Source organism: Rattus norvegicus, chromosome 4, assembly GCF_036323735.1.
Source record: "Rattus norvegicus strain BN/NHsdMcwi chromosome 4, GRCr8, whole genome shotgun sequence".
NCBI classification, from domain to species: domain Eukaryota; kingdom Metazoa; phylum Chordata; class Mammalia; order Rodentia; family Muridae; genus Rattus; species Rattus norvegicus.
The window spans coordinates 91,226,720-91,243,360 of NC_086022.1; the positions used below are offsets into that span (position 1 = coordinate 91,226,720).

The window sequence follows — 16,641 nt, forward strand, 5'->3', positions numbered from 1 at the left end:
ATTGAACCTATTCACATCCCTGCTTTAGTAACCAACAACTTGAGAGTAGTTGACTGCTGGACCATGGATAAACTAAATTCTACTACTCTTAAATGAAACAAAATAGAAATATATTGATTCCTAAAGACATTCTGCTATACTCAGAGATCAGTGCCTTTGCTCAGCCATCATCAAAGAAGCTTCCTCCTGCAGAGGATGGGAAGAAACACACCAGGCTAAATGTCTGATTTATATGCAAGGAGAGCTTAGAACACCCAGTCCTAAACAAGATGTCTCTATTAAATCTCTCCCCTCAAAGCTTAAGGAACTCTAGGAAGGACAGGCAGAAAGAATGTAAGAGGCAGAGGGGATAGAGGACATCGAGAAATAAAGGCCCTTTAAGCCAACATGACCAAAGCTCGGCGTGTGAACTCGCAGAGACTGAAGCAGCATACACGAGCTTGGTACAGTTCTGCACAAGGTCCTCTGCATATGAATTCCAGTTTAGTGCTTTATGAGATTACTCGTGTGTGAGGGAGAATCTCTGACTCTTGTGACTTCTCTTGGGCTCCCTTCCTTCTGATGGTTTGCACTGTTCAACTCTGATGTGATAGGGCGTTGTCGTTGCTGTTGTTGTCATTGCTGTTGTTGCTGCTGCTGTTGTTGTTGTTGTTTTGCTATATTACATTTTATTTTGTTATATTTTATCATTATCCCTTAGAAACCTATTGTTTTTCTAATGAGAAACTGAAAGGAAGTAGACTTTAATGAAAGAAAATGTGGGAAGATACTGGGCAGAATAGAGAGGGAGGAAACCCTAATCAGGATATACTATGCAAGGTAAAAGGAGAACTTTATTTTCTTTTTTTTTTCTTTTCTTTTTTTCAGAGCTGGGGACCGAATCCAGGGCCTTGCGCTTGCTAGGCAAGCGCTCTACCACTGAGCTAAATCCCCAGTCCGAGAACTTTATTTTCAATGAAAGGGGGAGAAAAGAAACGATTAAACAAATAACAAACAAAAACAGCAACAAAAAACTGTACATTTTGGACAGGAAACGATTTATTTGACTTATATATTCTAAGTCATAGACCATTTAGAGAAGCTAAGGCAAGGACCCAAACCGAGCAGGAACCAGAAGGCAATAGCTAATAATATGGAGTCCATTCAGAAGTGCTGATGTTGGCTTGCTCCTCATGGCTTGCTCAGAATCACCAACCCAGGGGTGTCCCCAGCTATAATGATCTGGACCCTCACACATCAATCACTAATTAAGAGCATACCCTAGAGACTTGCCTACAGCTGGATATTCTGGAAACAATGTCTTAATTGAGGTTCCCTCCTCTCAGATGACTCACTTCACATAAAAAGAGTCAGAACAGTGTCAAGGTGGTCTTTTAAATATTTATAACCATAGTAATAGATTAGTGCCGCTGTCAGTCTTGGTCAGAAAAGCTTCTGTTTGTAGTGGGTGATGGTTAATACAAAGACTCTTAACTGGCCAATGTGCTGGAACTATCGGTATATCGCCCTCACTGAGGTAGGTAAATGACTCCAATCTATACTCATTCAGCAGCCCTAATAAAGTACAGTGGATCTCTCTCCCTCTGTCCCTCTGTCCCTCTGTCCCTCTGTCCCTCTGTCCCTCTGTCCCTCTGTCCCTCTGTCCCTCTGTCCCTCTGTCCTGTCCCTCTGTCCCTCTGTCCATCTGTCCCTCTGTCCCTCTCTCTCTGTCTCTCTCTGTCTCTGTCTCTGTCTCTCTCTGTCTCTCTGTCTCTCTGTCTCTCTGTCTCTCTCTCTCTCTCTCTCTCTCTCTCACACACACACACACACACACACACACAAATACATGAAAATAGAAAGGGTCAGGAAGAAGGGATTCAGTGGCAGAGGGAAAATGGCAGAAGGGGACTGTGGGAGATTTAGTGAAAGAACATCATGTATAGATATGAAATTGTGAAGAAATAAGTAGATTTTTAAAAATTAGATTAAAATAAGAAATCATGAAATAGAAACTGTGGGGATTTCTGTTTTATTTTGGAAAGGCTTGCCTGGGAAATCTGGTTGCAATCTGTCATGACTTCCAAGCAGTGTTCCTGGATAAGTACTGTCTGCTTCTTTAGATCAAGAGTCCACTTCCCTTTGTGAAGCTGAGAGGATGCCACATTGCCCCTCCCATTCTTAGCAGTCAAACAGTAGAATGACTGAACGAAGGAACACAGTCGTAACTTCTGAGATGATACCTGGGAAACACCAGGTACCTAGGATGATTGTTCCCCAGAGACTCCATCCCAACAAAGAAAGGGGCAAAAGGTGTTTGCAGTGGCTGTGGCAATATCAGCTCTTACAGTGTTGTGTAGGACATAACAAGTCACCAGACCAAAGACATAAAACATGATTCGACTTATAGAAAAGTTACAGAATATAAAAAACACCCTATTTCATAAATGTGAATAGGAATCAGTAGATTATTTCAAGTTTCTCTGTTGGTACTGTAGATGTGAGAATGAAAAGCTAAAGGAGTTTAAAACACCTGAGAAAGCAAATTAAGGCAACTTGAGAATTACTTTCTCCAATTTCCTCCTAAATTTAAGTATTTATTGACGATTTTTATTAAATGGTAAGGGTAAACATAAACATGTTTTTCATTAGTTACTAATGTTTCAGCTTATAAGTTGTTTAACTTAAGTTTAATTTTGTGTAGTAAATTTCTTCCTCATGCCTTTACTGTGTAACTCCCTTTGTCTATATGAAATTCTAAGGGTTTTAATATTTTCAATAATGAAAAATTGTACAAAGCTGAAAACTCTGGAATCTGCCAGGATTCTTTACGATTTATAGAGAAAGAGAAGAATAAATTTTTATTTAATATGTTTTAAACTATTTTAAGAAAATGAACTCCACGTAAAGCGGGAAATACACTGAACCCTCTTGCTTGGTGATTATTGTTGCAGACATAAAATGGCTTCATACAGAACGTGGTACAATCTACAGTCGTGCCCTCCACGTGAGTCTTAACAGCACGTGCTGTACTTTGTTCTAATTTAATAAGTGCTTAATGCATTTCATTTTATTAGAAGACTGACTCGTGTAGATTGTAGGGGATATGAGAAAATAAAACAAGTTGCTTATCTCATTACCTGGAAGTAAGAAATTATGCCGAGTCTATTTAATATTAATTTCAATGATAAAATGCCAAAGATACTCAGATGGTACAAAACATTGAATCTCATGTTTTATTTCTTATAAAACATCAAAATGGATAAGTCGGTAGCACAGTCTAACGGTATAAATGCTGCAGTGTGATAGCAGAATTTTGTCAATAAAAAATAATAATAATAGTGTTATTTGAAGTATAAAAACATTTATTTTATTTTATTTCTTGATTGTATACAAAATAATGGGCTTCATCATGTCCCCCAGCCCACTGTTCTTTCCCATTCTCATTGCTACCTGCCTGTTTGTACTTTGTCTTCTCCCAAATAATTCTTTCCCCTCTCCCCCACTTCTCTGACTCCTTCCCTCTTTTCCCTGTCTCCCTCCCTCTCCTTCCACTCTTTATCTCTTGTCTTTCCCTCCCTTTCTCCTCCTCTTCCTCCCTACCCCTCATTCCCTTTCTGTCTCCCTCTCCTTTCTCCCTAGTTCTCTGGCACCTTCCTTCCCTTCCTCTCTCTCTTAACCACCTTCTCTATCCCTCCCTCATTAGCATCACTTTCTATATGGTATCACCAGGAAATAATATACTGATATTATTAAATAATACATCTCTTTAGCCCAGGAGTTTTATCTTTAACTCTTTAATAAGTCTCAGAAAACAGAACTTTCTGAGGTTGGGCCTTTAATAGCTTTTGTAGTGTAAGTGTTTAATGAATAAATCTGATCCATACACCAGCAAGCATACTCAGGGGAGTTACAAAACAGCAGGACTTAGTAGATCAATAATGACATGCTGGACCTTTAGCATATTGATCACAAGGTCATTTGCAAGCCTGCATGGATTCAAGCACACATATCATACGGTTCAATATCTCACAAAAGGCTAGATGTATTGGTCATTACCATCCAATCTGATGACCATTTGTCAGCTAGTTGGTAACATGTATAAATCCAGGGAAGGAGCTCTTTGCCACCAACACTCACTTTATTGTGGCTAGGATCAGGTGGTCTCACTAAACCACGGAAACAAACAAATACAGAAAATGGAAGAAAACAGCATGCCACTATTCTATGTTTCAAACATTTGGAAGTATTTGCCCATCTGTTTCTACAGATTCTTGTATCATGGATATTAAATTGCACTTTAACTATATGGTTAAAATGCTTTCCTAGAGGTTTTCTGAGTTACTGCCGATATATATATATATCTCCTCAGTCTGTTTCCTCCTCTGTGTTCTAAGCAAGTCTCCTATCATGTCTGTTTTTTATGACTGAAAACCAAGTTCATAGGATAAACTTTTGCAGTTTGGGGCTCTTTTCTTTGCCACAGTTTCTATTTCTGCACAAACATCATGACCAAGAAGCAAGTTGGGGAAAGGGTATATTCACCTTACATTTCCACATTGCTGTTCATCACCAAAGGAAGTCAGGACTGGAACTCAAGTGGGTCAGGAAGCAGGAGCTGATGCAGAGGCTATGGAGGGATGTTACTTACTGGCTTGCTTCCCCTGGCTTGCTCAGCCTGCTTTCTTATGGAACCCAGGATTACCAGCCCAGGAGTAGCACCACCCACAATGGGCCTTCCCACCTTTGATCACTAGTTGAGAAAATACCTTACAGTTGGATCTCATGGAGGCATTTCCTCAAGGGAGGCTCTTTTCTCTGTGATAACTCCAGCATGTATCAAGTTGACACACAAAACCAGACAGTATAGCCCTTTTGCTTCTGGGGTCAAGACTGGATAGAGTTTCTGGTTATTCTGTTTTGAAGTCCATATCAAAGCCACAGCTGCTGGCTCCTGCACTTTGTTTTAAATCACATTGTATCTTACACATTCAAGGCAGTCAACAATGCCATCATATAAATCAATGGCAAAAGTTGAGGCTGGAAAATGTACTTGGACAGGTATTTGCCAAATCAGAGAAAATTATGGTTTGTTTCAAACATTGGTGTCCAGTGCCCATAATTAGGAATAATAACACATAACTGTAATGATTTATCACAAGTAGGCAGCAGCAGTTTTTCAGTTTTTCAGTTTCCCATTCATACACACACACAGACACACACACACATACACACACACACCACATACACACACAACATATACACACACACACCACACACACACACACACTACATACGCACACACCCCTCACACCACACACACAAACACACATACACACACACACCACATACACACACACCACATATACACACACACCACACACACACACACTACATACGCACATACCCCTCACACCACACACACACACACACACACACACATCACATACACACACACCACACACACACACACACTACATACACACACACCCCTCACACCACACACACACACACACACACACACACACACACACACGCATATACACACATACTTTTCTATGATCAACAGTGTAACAGACCACAAATAAAGTGACACTGGACCTGATCTCCTGATCTTCCTTTAGAATTTTAGTGCCTAAGAGAAAGTCCCTCCCATGGAATTGGAGCTCATAAATGATTGAATGAATGAATGTGTGAGTGACAAAGACTGAGACAATGTCAGTTTGTCTAGTGTCTGTTAGGGTTCCCTAGAAGCTCCCTAACATCTAAGTTCTCACAGAGAATAGAACTTAGCTGAAGCCTAATCAACCTTAGAAAACATTTTCTGAACTTGATTTTCTATTGCCTACAACTCACCTGCTCTTGGTTTATAGCAACAGTGTAGCATTAATGATCCATTTAAATGACTATGTTGTTTCTTCTTTGATTTCTCAATGGCAAATTCCCGATTATACACTATCACTCATATACCAGAGATTAAAAAGTACAGACTAACTACTGATAATATAAGTATATTATTATCTATAACTGTATATTATTACTAAATACTGTTATTTGTGTCACTGGTAAAGCTTTTAGAGATCAAAGATTTAAATGGTTTTTGTATGGCTTTATAGTTTCAATGCTTAGACTTCTTGTTTTTAGTTATAATTTTTGAGATTAACTTTAAGTAATGATACAACCAAGACATAGCATAAAAACCACCTCAGCAGTGGTTCAGGAAAGGACACAACAGCCCTAACACAGTGTGTGTGTGTGTGTGTGTGTGTGTGTGTGTCCATTGAACAGTGTGGCCTTCTGGGTGTGGTGCAATGGGAAGAAAATCGTGACAAAATCTTTTCTTTATTTCCTGATGCAAAAGAACAAAACACTAAACTCTTTCATCGAGCCTGAAGAATTTCCACCCTTCATAGCCAATGGGAAGTTTCATTTTAAAGGTGGAGACACTTGAGTGTACCTTGGAAAGGGAAAGTTGTTTCATGGTCTCTCCTGTCTTTTCCTGCTGATAATTGCCCATGTTTCCTCCTTTCCCCTCAGCTTCTCAGAGGTCCTTCAGCACATCCATTGATCCATCCTAGGAGGGTCACAGATCGCAGAGCAACCACAGAAACAGGAAAACCAACTTCCTGAGTACATTGCAAACACAGAAACCTGTTTCCTTTGCGCAGATCAGGTTGTCAAAAACCAACTTTAAAACATTCAGTACGGAAGTGGCTACCAGAAAGGCTGGAAGAACTTCGCCTCACAGTTCCATATGAATTTTTGTGTGTAAACTTTACTGCCATGCAGGGACAAAAGTTTCTTGTCCTGCTTTCTATTTTATGGGGCATGGTCTTTGGCCTAACCAACACTCAGCATTCATGGGCTGTACCTGAGGATGAAGACTCATCACCGACTCGGAACTCCACTTCAGCACCTGTAAGTGAAGTACTAAGCCTTCAAGTGCTCTCGGCCACTCAGAATCCTCCCCCTGAGGTTCCTTTAGCTCCTGAGAGACCTTCTGAAGACACTCTTCTACAATCAATACTACAGCCCTCTGAGTCAAGCACCCCTCCTGAGGGGAGAAGCCAAACACCCACACCCACAGAGAAGACAGGGACAGCATTGGCATCATTGCCTCTTTCTCTCCAGGGCAAACCCAGCATCAAGCCCAGCTCCGGAGCAGAAACGGTCATGCTTGCTAATGCCACGTTGAAATTCCTTCAGAGTTTTTCCAGAAAGTCCAATCAACAAGCAGTCTCCCCTAAGTCATCTGGAGACATAGGAAACAGGTCTGCAAGGGAAACACACCTCAGGAGAAGTGGTAACAGCGGAAATCAAAGACCCAGCTATCAAAAGTCAAGTTTTGAAACAACTAGAGGAAAGTAAGAAACATTCTGTTCTTCTGTCTCTGACTATACTGTCTAATATGTGTAAATGCTACAGGTCCCGCTATGAAAGGTTATCATGAAAACTTCACTTAAGAGGACTTAGATGTCTGTGGCTTATAGAACAGATGATGAGGAAATCATTGTCCAGTTATCCCAGAGGGTTACACTTGTCAGGAGGACAATGAATCACAAAGCCTTCTTTTCTGCTTGATTTAAAGTGATAGCTGTTTGCATTGCTGAAGTAAAATAAAACTAAGTTTAAATGAGCAATGTAACAAAAGTCTCAAATGGACCCAAAAACAAAACACAGAAAAACGCACGCCAAAGCAAATGAATGTTTTATTCTCATATGATTTACTTATCTGTGTATTTAGAGGTATATGCCAACCGGTACATAATTTTACCCATAGTGAAATAGCTTCAAGTGCCTAAAATGAGTTAGACATTGCACCAATAATACAATAAGTTTTAACTTAAAAATAGTAGTTCACACCTAATGTGTGAAAGGTGTTTTAAGCAAGCTGTTCGCCAGAGAGCATAAAGAGCAGGACACCAGGAAGTTAAAGTTGGCACATTTGAGTGTCTGGGATTCTATAAGTCAAGTCTGTTTATTGATAGAATTTCAAGGTCATAAGACTTTAAAAATATACAGATATGTATGATTTTTAGCTAAAAAAAATCCACTTAGAATCTGGAATAACCCAGTTTCATTGTGAAACAAATGCTACCTACCAGTCATATTTATCTTGGATGAGTAGATGTCTTGTATAGCAGCTAACACACATTTTACTTAGTAAGAAATTCCTAATTAACTAAAAATGACAAATGGTATCTATTGAGAATCTTTTCTAAATTGTTTTCATGCATCATTTCTACTTACCATATTTTACTGGTATCTGGAATTAAATGTTCTTTAAATGCAAAACAGCTCCTGAACATTTATAGGAAATGACCGTGAGGTTTTCATACGTCTGCAATTAGGAGTGTATTTTAAGATAGAAAGCCAATAAAGCAAATGAAAAGACAATTCAACTAAAGAGCCACTTAAATAAGAAGTGTACATCATCGTATCATAATTAAAATTGCTATTTAATCATTTTATAAATAAACGTTAGACTTGACATTAAAATTGGTTCAGACTTTGAAGTAACATTTGTTATTTTGCCTAAGATCCTTACTCTCAACACTTGGTAAGACTTATTGATGTGACCATTATTTATGCGTGTCCATCATGTGCCTGGCATTCTGCCAGGCCATACAAAGAATTTGAATGTCCTATCTGTATGCATTTGTATTTACTATAAAAAGCAAGTACTAACATAACTATAATTTCCCAAAATTCAGTATTTGTTTCGAGAAAACTATGTTTGAAATACAAATAGTTGAACAGCAATTTACCCTATGGGTTCCCTAATGAGAATAATCAAGTTGTTTATATAATAAAGTAATAATTGATTTAGAGATTTCCTTCTTTGCTGTCCTGAAGAACCTGTATTTCTCTTTTAGTAATCTTCTCTACTCAGTCTAAGTTGCCCTACTCACTCGGTCGTCCAAATGATAGTAGTATGAGAGAAAAGCCAGGCCCCTCTCTCTCTCTCTCTCTCTCTCTCTCTCTCTCTCTCTCTCTCTCTGTCTCTCTGTCTCTGTCTCTGTCTCTGTCTCTCTCTCTCTCTCTCTCTCTCTCTCTCTCTCTCTCTCTCTCTCTCAATACATGAAGATCCAAAGGAGACTTGAATTGAAATAATTTTTTTGTTTTCATTTGATTAACTATGATAACATTTATATGGCATGTCTCTCCCTCTCTCTCCTCCCTCTCTCTCCTCCCTCTCCCTCCCTCCCTCTTCTCCCCAAGCCCCCCCGTGTGTATATGTGTGTGTATGTGTGTGTGTGTGTGCATGCGTGCTGACCTAGTTAGCGATTACATATAACAAGAACTCCATAACAAAGGGAACATTCAGTCATGGTGTCTTTCAAGAGAGAGTAAATAATTGACAAATTCGTTTAGTTATATCTCAGGGCAAAAAGATGAGCTGGTTTCAGAGGCTTGGCAGCCAGCTCCTCTAGGTCACTCCCTCAGTAGAAGAGAGGCCGTCATCTTAATTGGGAGGACAGGGTGAGTGTATCATTCTTTATGAATCTCCAAGGGCTCTTGGCTGCCTCCAGAATGTCTTTCAGATTCCTTACCCAGTTACTCACACAACCTTGCATGTTGTCCCAACACTCATCTGCTATCACTTTCAGTCCGTTCAAACTTTGGTTCTTTGGTTCACAGTATACTGCATCTTCCTTTCCTCTCTCTTTGTTCAGATAGCTTGGTCTTTTCCCAATATCTATTCCTTTTACACCCAGTCGTTGCCTTCTGGAGCTATTAGGCAGCCCCTCAAATGTCCACTGTGGTTCTCAGAATTATCACTTTACTTACAACAGAGAAGAATTTGTTTGCTTGTTTCTTTATTGTGTGTGTGTTTGTTTGTTTGTTTGTTTGTTTGTTTGAGACACGGACTCTCTGTGTAACCCTGGCTGTCCTCTAAGTCACTATGCAGACCAGGCTACCTCCAGCTAACATCTACCTCTGCCTCTAGTACTAGGATTAAAGGCATGCACCACCACTGCCCAGCTCTGAGAAAGATTCTCACAAAGAACTCATGATCTCTTTGCATGTAGGGACTACTCTGAGTGTTATTTAAGTCTCTTTAATGTGACATGCATGATAAATAAACACAGGGTGCTCTGGCATGGGTGGTATGGGGTATGTAGGAGAGTGGAAAAGAGAACATGAAATATGGGGTTCATTTGTGAGTAGAGCTATTCCCTAGAGTCTCAGTGAGAATGAACACTGAACCCATCAAACCTTCATCACTCTATTGTGTTCGCGATTGAGTAAAAATTCTTAGCGAAAAGGAATACTTGCATCTATAATAGGTTCTCTTCTCCAAGATTCATGTGAATTATTTGCATCTTACTTGGTTCCCTTTTAGCACTCTGGGGGCTGTCAGCTACATAAGATCTGTGGTTTCCTGTCTGGCAGAAGGGGTGTTTGTAAATGACCAAGCACATTAAAATAAGCACAAAAGATGAAATTAGAACTGGGGCATTTCTATGTAGGACAGACATTTGCTGGACACCCAACATGTTCTCAATGTTGTGATCATGCTAAAACTTAGTGTCCGTGAACTCCTCCATACAGCACACTCATAAGACCCGGAACACATGGTGACAAGTGTAAGGAGGAGGTCTAGTCCACTGTGACCGCCCCTTGTTCAATGGGACACATGTGTTGTTAACATATGTAAAGCTGAAGAGAAGAAATTGAGTCAAATGAGCCAACCATTCTGAATGGGGTCAGGAGACCTTGACTGGCGATAAGAGATGGAATGAGGTACACAACTACCTGTTTCACTTGGCGTACACCCCCACCCACTGTATATGAGAATCCCAATTGCAGCCATCTTAGTGAATGCAGCTGGTTCTGTAACTAGAGGCCTCAGTAGACGCTCTACATTTTCCTGTCTGTAGAAATACTTTCTGATCTATCAGCAAATCTCTTCTTGCTGTAGCTTTACTATGTTCTGTGTCACTCTGCTTCTTGTCTTGTCCTCATCCCACCCTTCTAAGTTACCAGTGTCCACACACCAGTGTCCCACTCATGCTCCACATGATGACAGTTCTTTTAAACTTGAAAATCAGGCTAATGTTTATCATTTCACATAATGATTCTCTTTATGATGACTAAAATGAGCATTTTAAGTATTGACACGAAAGGGGAACTGACGTACTTTATCATCTCACACTTTAGTAAACTTAAAATGAAAAAGAAATGAAACCAGCTTTAATAAGGTATTGGGAATAGTAACTGACTGGTCAATGGATACATTTCAAAACACCTTCTGAATTCTCAGAAAAGTGTTTCTCAATGTTTGGGGGCATCTGGAGCCTCACCATCTTCCTCCAAGCTCACAACACCCTTTGAGACCTCCAGACTCAGGACTGAGCAAGTTCGCATCCATCCTTCCAGGACCTCAGAGGATGTATTTATTCTTGAAATGTTCCCCTATGAGTGTTTAGAATAGGACTCCTTTTTCTCTTTCAACATTGATTTTGATGTCACCCTCTCTGACAGTCTGACATCAGCCCCCTGGCTCACTGTCCCCTTTTTATCTCACCCACATTTTCATTTAGAACACTCACCTATGTTTGCAGACAGCTATTTGACTTTCATGAAAGCATGGGCTTTGCCTGTCTGACTGGCAATTCTATTCAGTGTTTGGAACAGAGAGAGGAACAGAACAAAGACAGAAATCAAGGAACCTGGGGGGAAATGGATTAGCGTGCAGTCTGAGACCTCAAAGGGCAGTCAAAACAGTACAGAGAAATATTTCATGTCATGAGTGTGTGTGGTACTGAAAGAGAATTAAGAATTAAGAAAAGGGTTGGGAGTTTTATGTAGCTCAGGCTGGCTTTCAACTTGCTGTGCTGCTAAGGTTGGCCTTGAATTTCTGGCTCTCGAATGCCAAGGGTTGGGCTGGCCGGCGTGCATGAGCATATCCAATGATTCCGTGGCAGATGCTTACACTACAGCCTTCATTTGAATGACCACAGAAAGGAGAGGAGAAAAGACTGTTCTACACACAACAGGACAAAAACTAATTTGTGAGTTCTATTGAGAAGGAATAAAGTAAGAACTGAAATATCCAAGATTTCAGTGATGTGATACAGAGTTTACACGAACTCCTTGCTCTAGTCTGAGTGGCCTGGCCTCTGCAGGATGGTGGGAAAGAGATGATAGTCATTGGGCGCAGGGATGGAAATAAACGCTTGTCCAAACAGGACTCTGTTTTTCTGGATGTCCTCAGTCCACACAGTATTTGAAACTTTCTAGTTAAGTCTGAGGAATTCAGACATCCAAAGGAGATTATTTCACTTTGCAAAATTCCAGAAACATCCTTACACTAAAGAAAGCTTTCATCTTGTAGACATTCAGATGCTTCCGTTACTGTCAGTGAAAACAAACACTAGAGTGTCTTCTGCATTTTAATATCTCCCATTAGTTAGGGACTTTCATTATCTTTCATGGTTAGTAAATGTATACATTTAAAGTTCTAGAATTAAACAAGTGCTTATTCAAACTGGGTAATTAAATAGGAAACTTCCGGATTGCCACACCTTTTCCTTTTCTAATTATAAGGCTGTAAGTTAAAAATGTATTATTTAAGAAGACATGCTGGAGAAGTCAGTTGATAGGAAGGACTAGTCAGCTAAGCAGAAAAACAGACATCACACATCTAACCAGTCTGCTAGCTGGGAAAGCCTGACCCCTGCTGGAACTGAAGCCATCTGCCACACTCTGCTGAGGTCACAGTCTAAAGAATACCAGAATAAAAGAAAAATAAAGTTTGGTAATTCTTTTAAAAGGTCACATCACAGTTTGACCACAGGTGTGTGTGTGTGTGTGTGTGTGTGTGTGTGTGTGTGTGTGTGTGTGTGTGTGGTGTCCCTTGTCTTGTTCAATGTAAACCCATGCTTTTCGTTTTTACTTCTTTTGTTCATACTATATGAATTTCTTTGAATCTTCTCATTAATGTGTAGTAAACAATATGGCATTTCACGCTTTTAAGTTTGTTTAGCTTTGACAAAGGACTTCTTTCCCTCAATCTTATCAAATAAAATCCTTGCAAAATACTGTATAAGATGTTAAGAATACTTGCGTTCCTAATTCCTTGTGACTGTAAAGACATTTTGAATACTAACGTCATCTTGAGAGCTGCCCTCTCTCATTTGAATCAAGCATAGGTGGCGGTGACAGCCTTCTGTATTTGTTTTCTGGAGATTATTGATTTGGAACAGAGAATCAATTATAGTTAAGAGGGATTTCTCAGGTGATTACATGGAAGCCATGGCTATTTATGTATAATATATGCAGTGTACATGTATGTATAGCCACAAAACCATTTCCTTACCGTTCTCAGCGATGTGTTCCAAATATGTTAGTCTCATAACCCTGTGACCCAGGACACACTGTTAAGCTTTTTGTACAGAAAACAAAGCTACATTGAACAGATACATTAGTACACAGCAGGCTTTAGATTAAGCTTTTAAAAAATTCTTGTGTGTTTGTTAAGACTTTTATGGAATAAAACGTGATCTCTTTTAGAGTGAGCTTCACGAGCTCTGCAAAAATGTGCAACCTATTTCTGGGGGTGCCACTAACATCAATTTAGTCTGTTGTTCACATTTACTTTGAATTTTCTTTCTTGGTTTTCAGTCAGGATTACTTATCTAATGATAAAAACTGTTTTCCCCTATCTTTCAGAAATTTTCTGATACAGTTTTTTTTCCTTTCTTGTGGATTCTTAATCTTGGTCTCTTGAAAGTTTTCTAGAATTTTTGATTTATCTCATTGGTTTACTTACTCATTCCTGACATCTAAACATAGAATTTCTCGATGTAGATTCCTGTCTGTGATACTCCATCCTCTTCATCTCATCTATTGTGATGCTTTCTGTGGTGTTTGGGCTCTATAAATTTATTTTATGTTTAATTAAAAGGAACCTATTATATTATTCCCCTTTCATTTCCTCACTCCAACATCTCCTGTACTATATCCTACAATTTGCCCTCAAATTATTGGGCTCTTTTTCTTTATTATTGTTACAAATAAACACATACACACTGCAAATCCATTTAGTTGCTTATATGTAAGTTGCTTATAAGTTTTTAGAGCTGACCACTTGGTATTTTAAAAACCAATTAAGATCCTCCCTGGAGAAGACTAACTCATCCCCTCTCAGCAGTTGTTAATTGCCTATAGCTCTTCATCCTGTGGGATTCCCCCATTCATGGTGCCTTGTCAACTGGTCTTGTCATATTTGTGTCTTTAGATTTCTTTATTGTAACTTCCCAGTCATAGCTAGAAGACACATGGATTTCCAAATGCATCTCAATAATGGAATGCCAGGAAAGAAATGTTAATCAAACAATGAAGTCCCTCTATCCCAAGTCCCTGCTTCAGGGAGAGCATTGGCTTGATTTAGGGTAGGGGTACTCTGGTTTACATGACCACAAGTAGTCATCTATAGTGCTAGGAGCTTCCCCACCACACTGTCATTTCGAGTCAAATGACAGAATAAGGAAGCGTAAGATCTAAAAACTGCATATTCAGGATGGCATTCATCTGAATTCCAAGAGCTTGCATACCTGAACTTGATACTTCTGAGACTGTTGTCCTGATTTCTTACAGATGTGTTTCTGTGTGGTCACTGTCAGGGGTACCCTCATTGGTTGGTCCTCTCTGGCTCACAAGATGAATGGACATGGTTGGGATGTGATTTCATCATTTTTCTTTCTACACACTCATTTCTGGAATTTGATGAGATGTACTTAAGTCAGGCTTGACTGTGGATTTGCTCTCAAGGAATTCAGCAAGTGTCTTAGAATTTTTTGAAAAAAAAATGAACTTCGAAACTATCTTACTTTTCATTAAATGTTTATTCTACCATCATCTTTCTCCCTCTTACCCTCTTTAAGAACTCAAGTTACATAATCATATAAAGTGTTCACGGTTGCATTTCTGGACTTTATATCTTCTGCTCTGCATAGCATATTCGTATGGCTCATTGGATTTACTTCGTTAATGTCCAGAATGCTGGTATACACTCTAGTTAGGGTTGACTGCACAGGCTGTGTTGTTTTTTATTAACTATTTATCAATTTTAATTACTGTTTCTATTTCCATCCATAGCATCTCTGATTCATTTAATTTTTTTCAACACTGAAGTTTTGCTGCATGTATCATCCCTAATTTTTTACATGTCATTATGGTTTTATTCATTTGACTTTGTGCTCAGCACTGCACTAAATGCTATTAATCTTGCATCCAGGATCTGTTGTAAAACTCTGGAGAACCTTGTGCTGACTTTCATTTTGACATTTCTGCCATGTCCCTCATCGTATGAATTCTCCACACATATCTAACTATTTCTTAACAGAAATCTAATTTTTATTTCATTCTGAAGGTGTTCTCTCTTTGCAGACACACCCTACTGAGCTGCAATTTCAAAACTTCTCCCAGCAAAATACTAAGCTATATATTAGGCTTATGTCACATGCAAAGAAGCACATGACTGTATAGTTCACTATACATTATCCAGAAACATGTTTTTATAGATACACCTATGCCATAAAATACATATTTTATAAATACATAGATATCATCTGAGACTGCTGTATCAGAGGCAAAAGTATACAGTTACCTTATAGAATATTCTGGTTTAATAGAAAGCTTATGTTTTACTTTATTAAGTGTCTGATATTGTAGAGAATTGGGACATGCTTCCATTGGGCTTCCTCATGGATTTGTATGACCAATTGATTTTCCTTTGTATGGAATATTAGATTGCTTCTGTTGGTTTATTTCGAAGCACATTTTTCTTACTGTTTGCTACTTCAAATAAGATCAACTTAAATTTGCTGATGATGCATAGAGGTGTGTTTTCTACTTAGTGGAATATTAAATTATTTTGCCATATATTATGAAAATATATGATGAACTTAATTATATTGCTTCATTCTTAATTTTTATCTCGAATATTTTTCTTTAAAGCTATATCATTAGAAAATAATCTACTCTTACCTTCTTTACTTCTATTTTCATCATTTAATATATTTTCTGTCTTTCTACACATGATTCAGTTTGTTAGCTTATTATCTTATTACCCAGTACCCAAATTAATAGAACTAGATTTGATCTTTGCTCTCAGTACAAGCACTTAAACATAAGAGCAGTCTTGAATTTTTGTCTTAAAATAATAGAATGCAGGCTCTAATTTAGTTCTGATTATTTTCAACATGTAGTATTTTTTAAAATTTCTTTGGGTACAACAATGAATATGCATTTTCTTTTCCGTGTGGATGTTAAATATTGGTTAATAAGCATTTTTCAAAGCATGTTATTGATATATCAAAGTAGTAAAAGTCTAAGAAAATCATTTTGACAAAAATAGTATTAACAATGATTTCTTTTCTACCAATAATGATTACTCCCTCAGGAATTGGTGTGCTCACGTACATACCAAGTTATCCCCAACCGTGATACTGGACACTCATGGCTCTAATGTAAACAGTGGGAGAGGATCCTGTGGCTGGCCCAGTGGACTCTGCTCCCGAAGGTACACAATGTTTTCTGAAAATAGACACTGTGCATGTAAACTGGAAATACAAGGGATAGTAATCCAGACACTGTTTGGCTGGGTGGATAGTGCTTAGATTAGATACATGACCTTCAGTAAACTAAAATGTG

At 38.7% G+C, this 16,641-nt stretch overlaps 1 protein-coding gene across 3 annotated transcripts in view; it reads left to right on the forward strand.

Annotated features, from left to right (window-relative positions):
* The window catches only part of Mmrn1 (multimerin 1), a 75,401-nt gene that overhangs the window by 21,258 nt on the left and 37,502 nt on the right, over positions 1-16,641 (forward strand). For 2 of the 3 annotated variants that reach the window (XM_006236596.5, XM_001071128.8), the window contains exons 3-4: positions 6,514-7,340; positions 16,391-16,510. In XM_006236596.5, the coding sequence (XP_006236658.1) occupies positions 6,760-7,340; positions 16,391-16,510 (701 nt within the window). In that variant the 5' untranslated portion in view covers positions 6,514-6,759. Of the gene's footprint in view, positions 1-6,513; positions 7,341-16,390; positions 16,511-16,641 lie in introns of those variants that run through there. The other variant, NM_001427207.1, reaches the window with a different exon arrangement.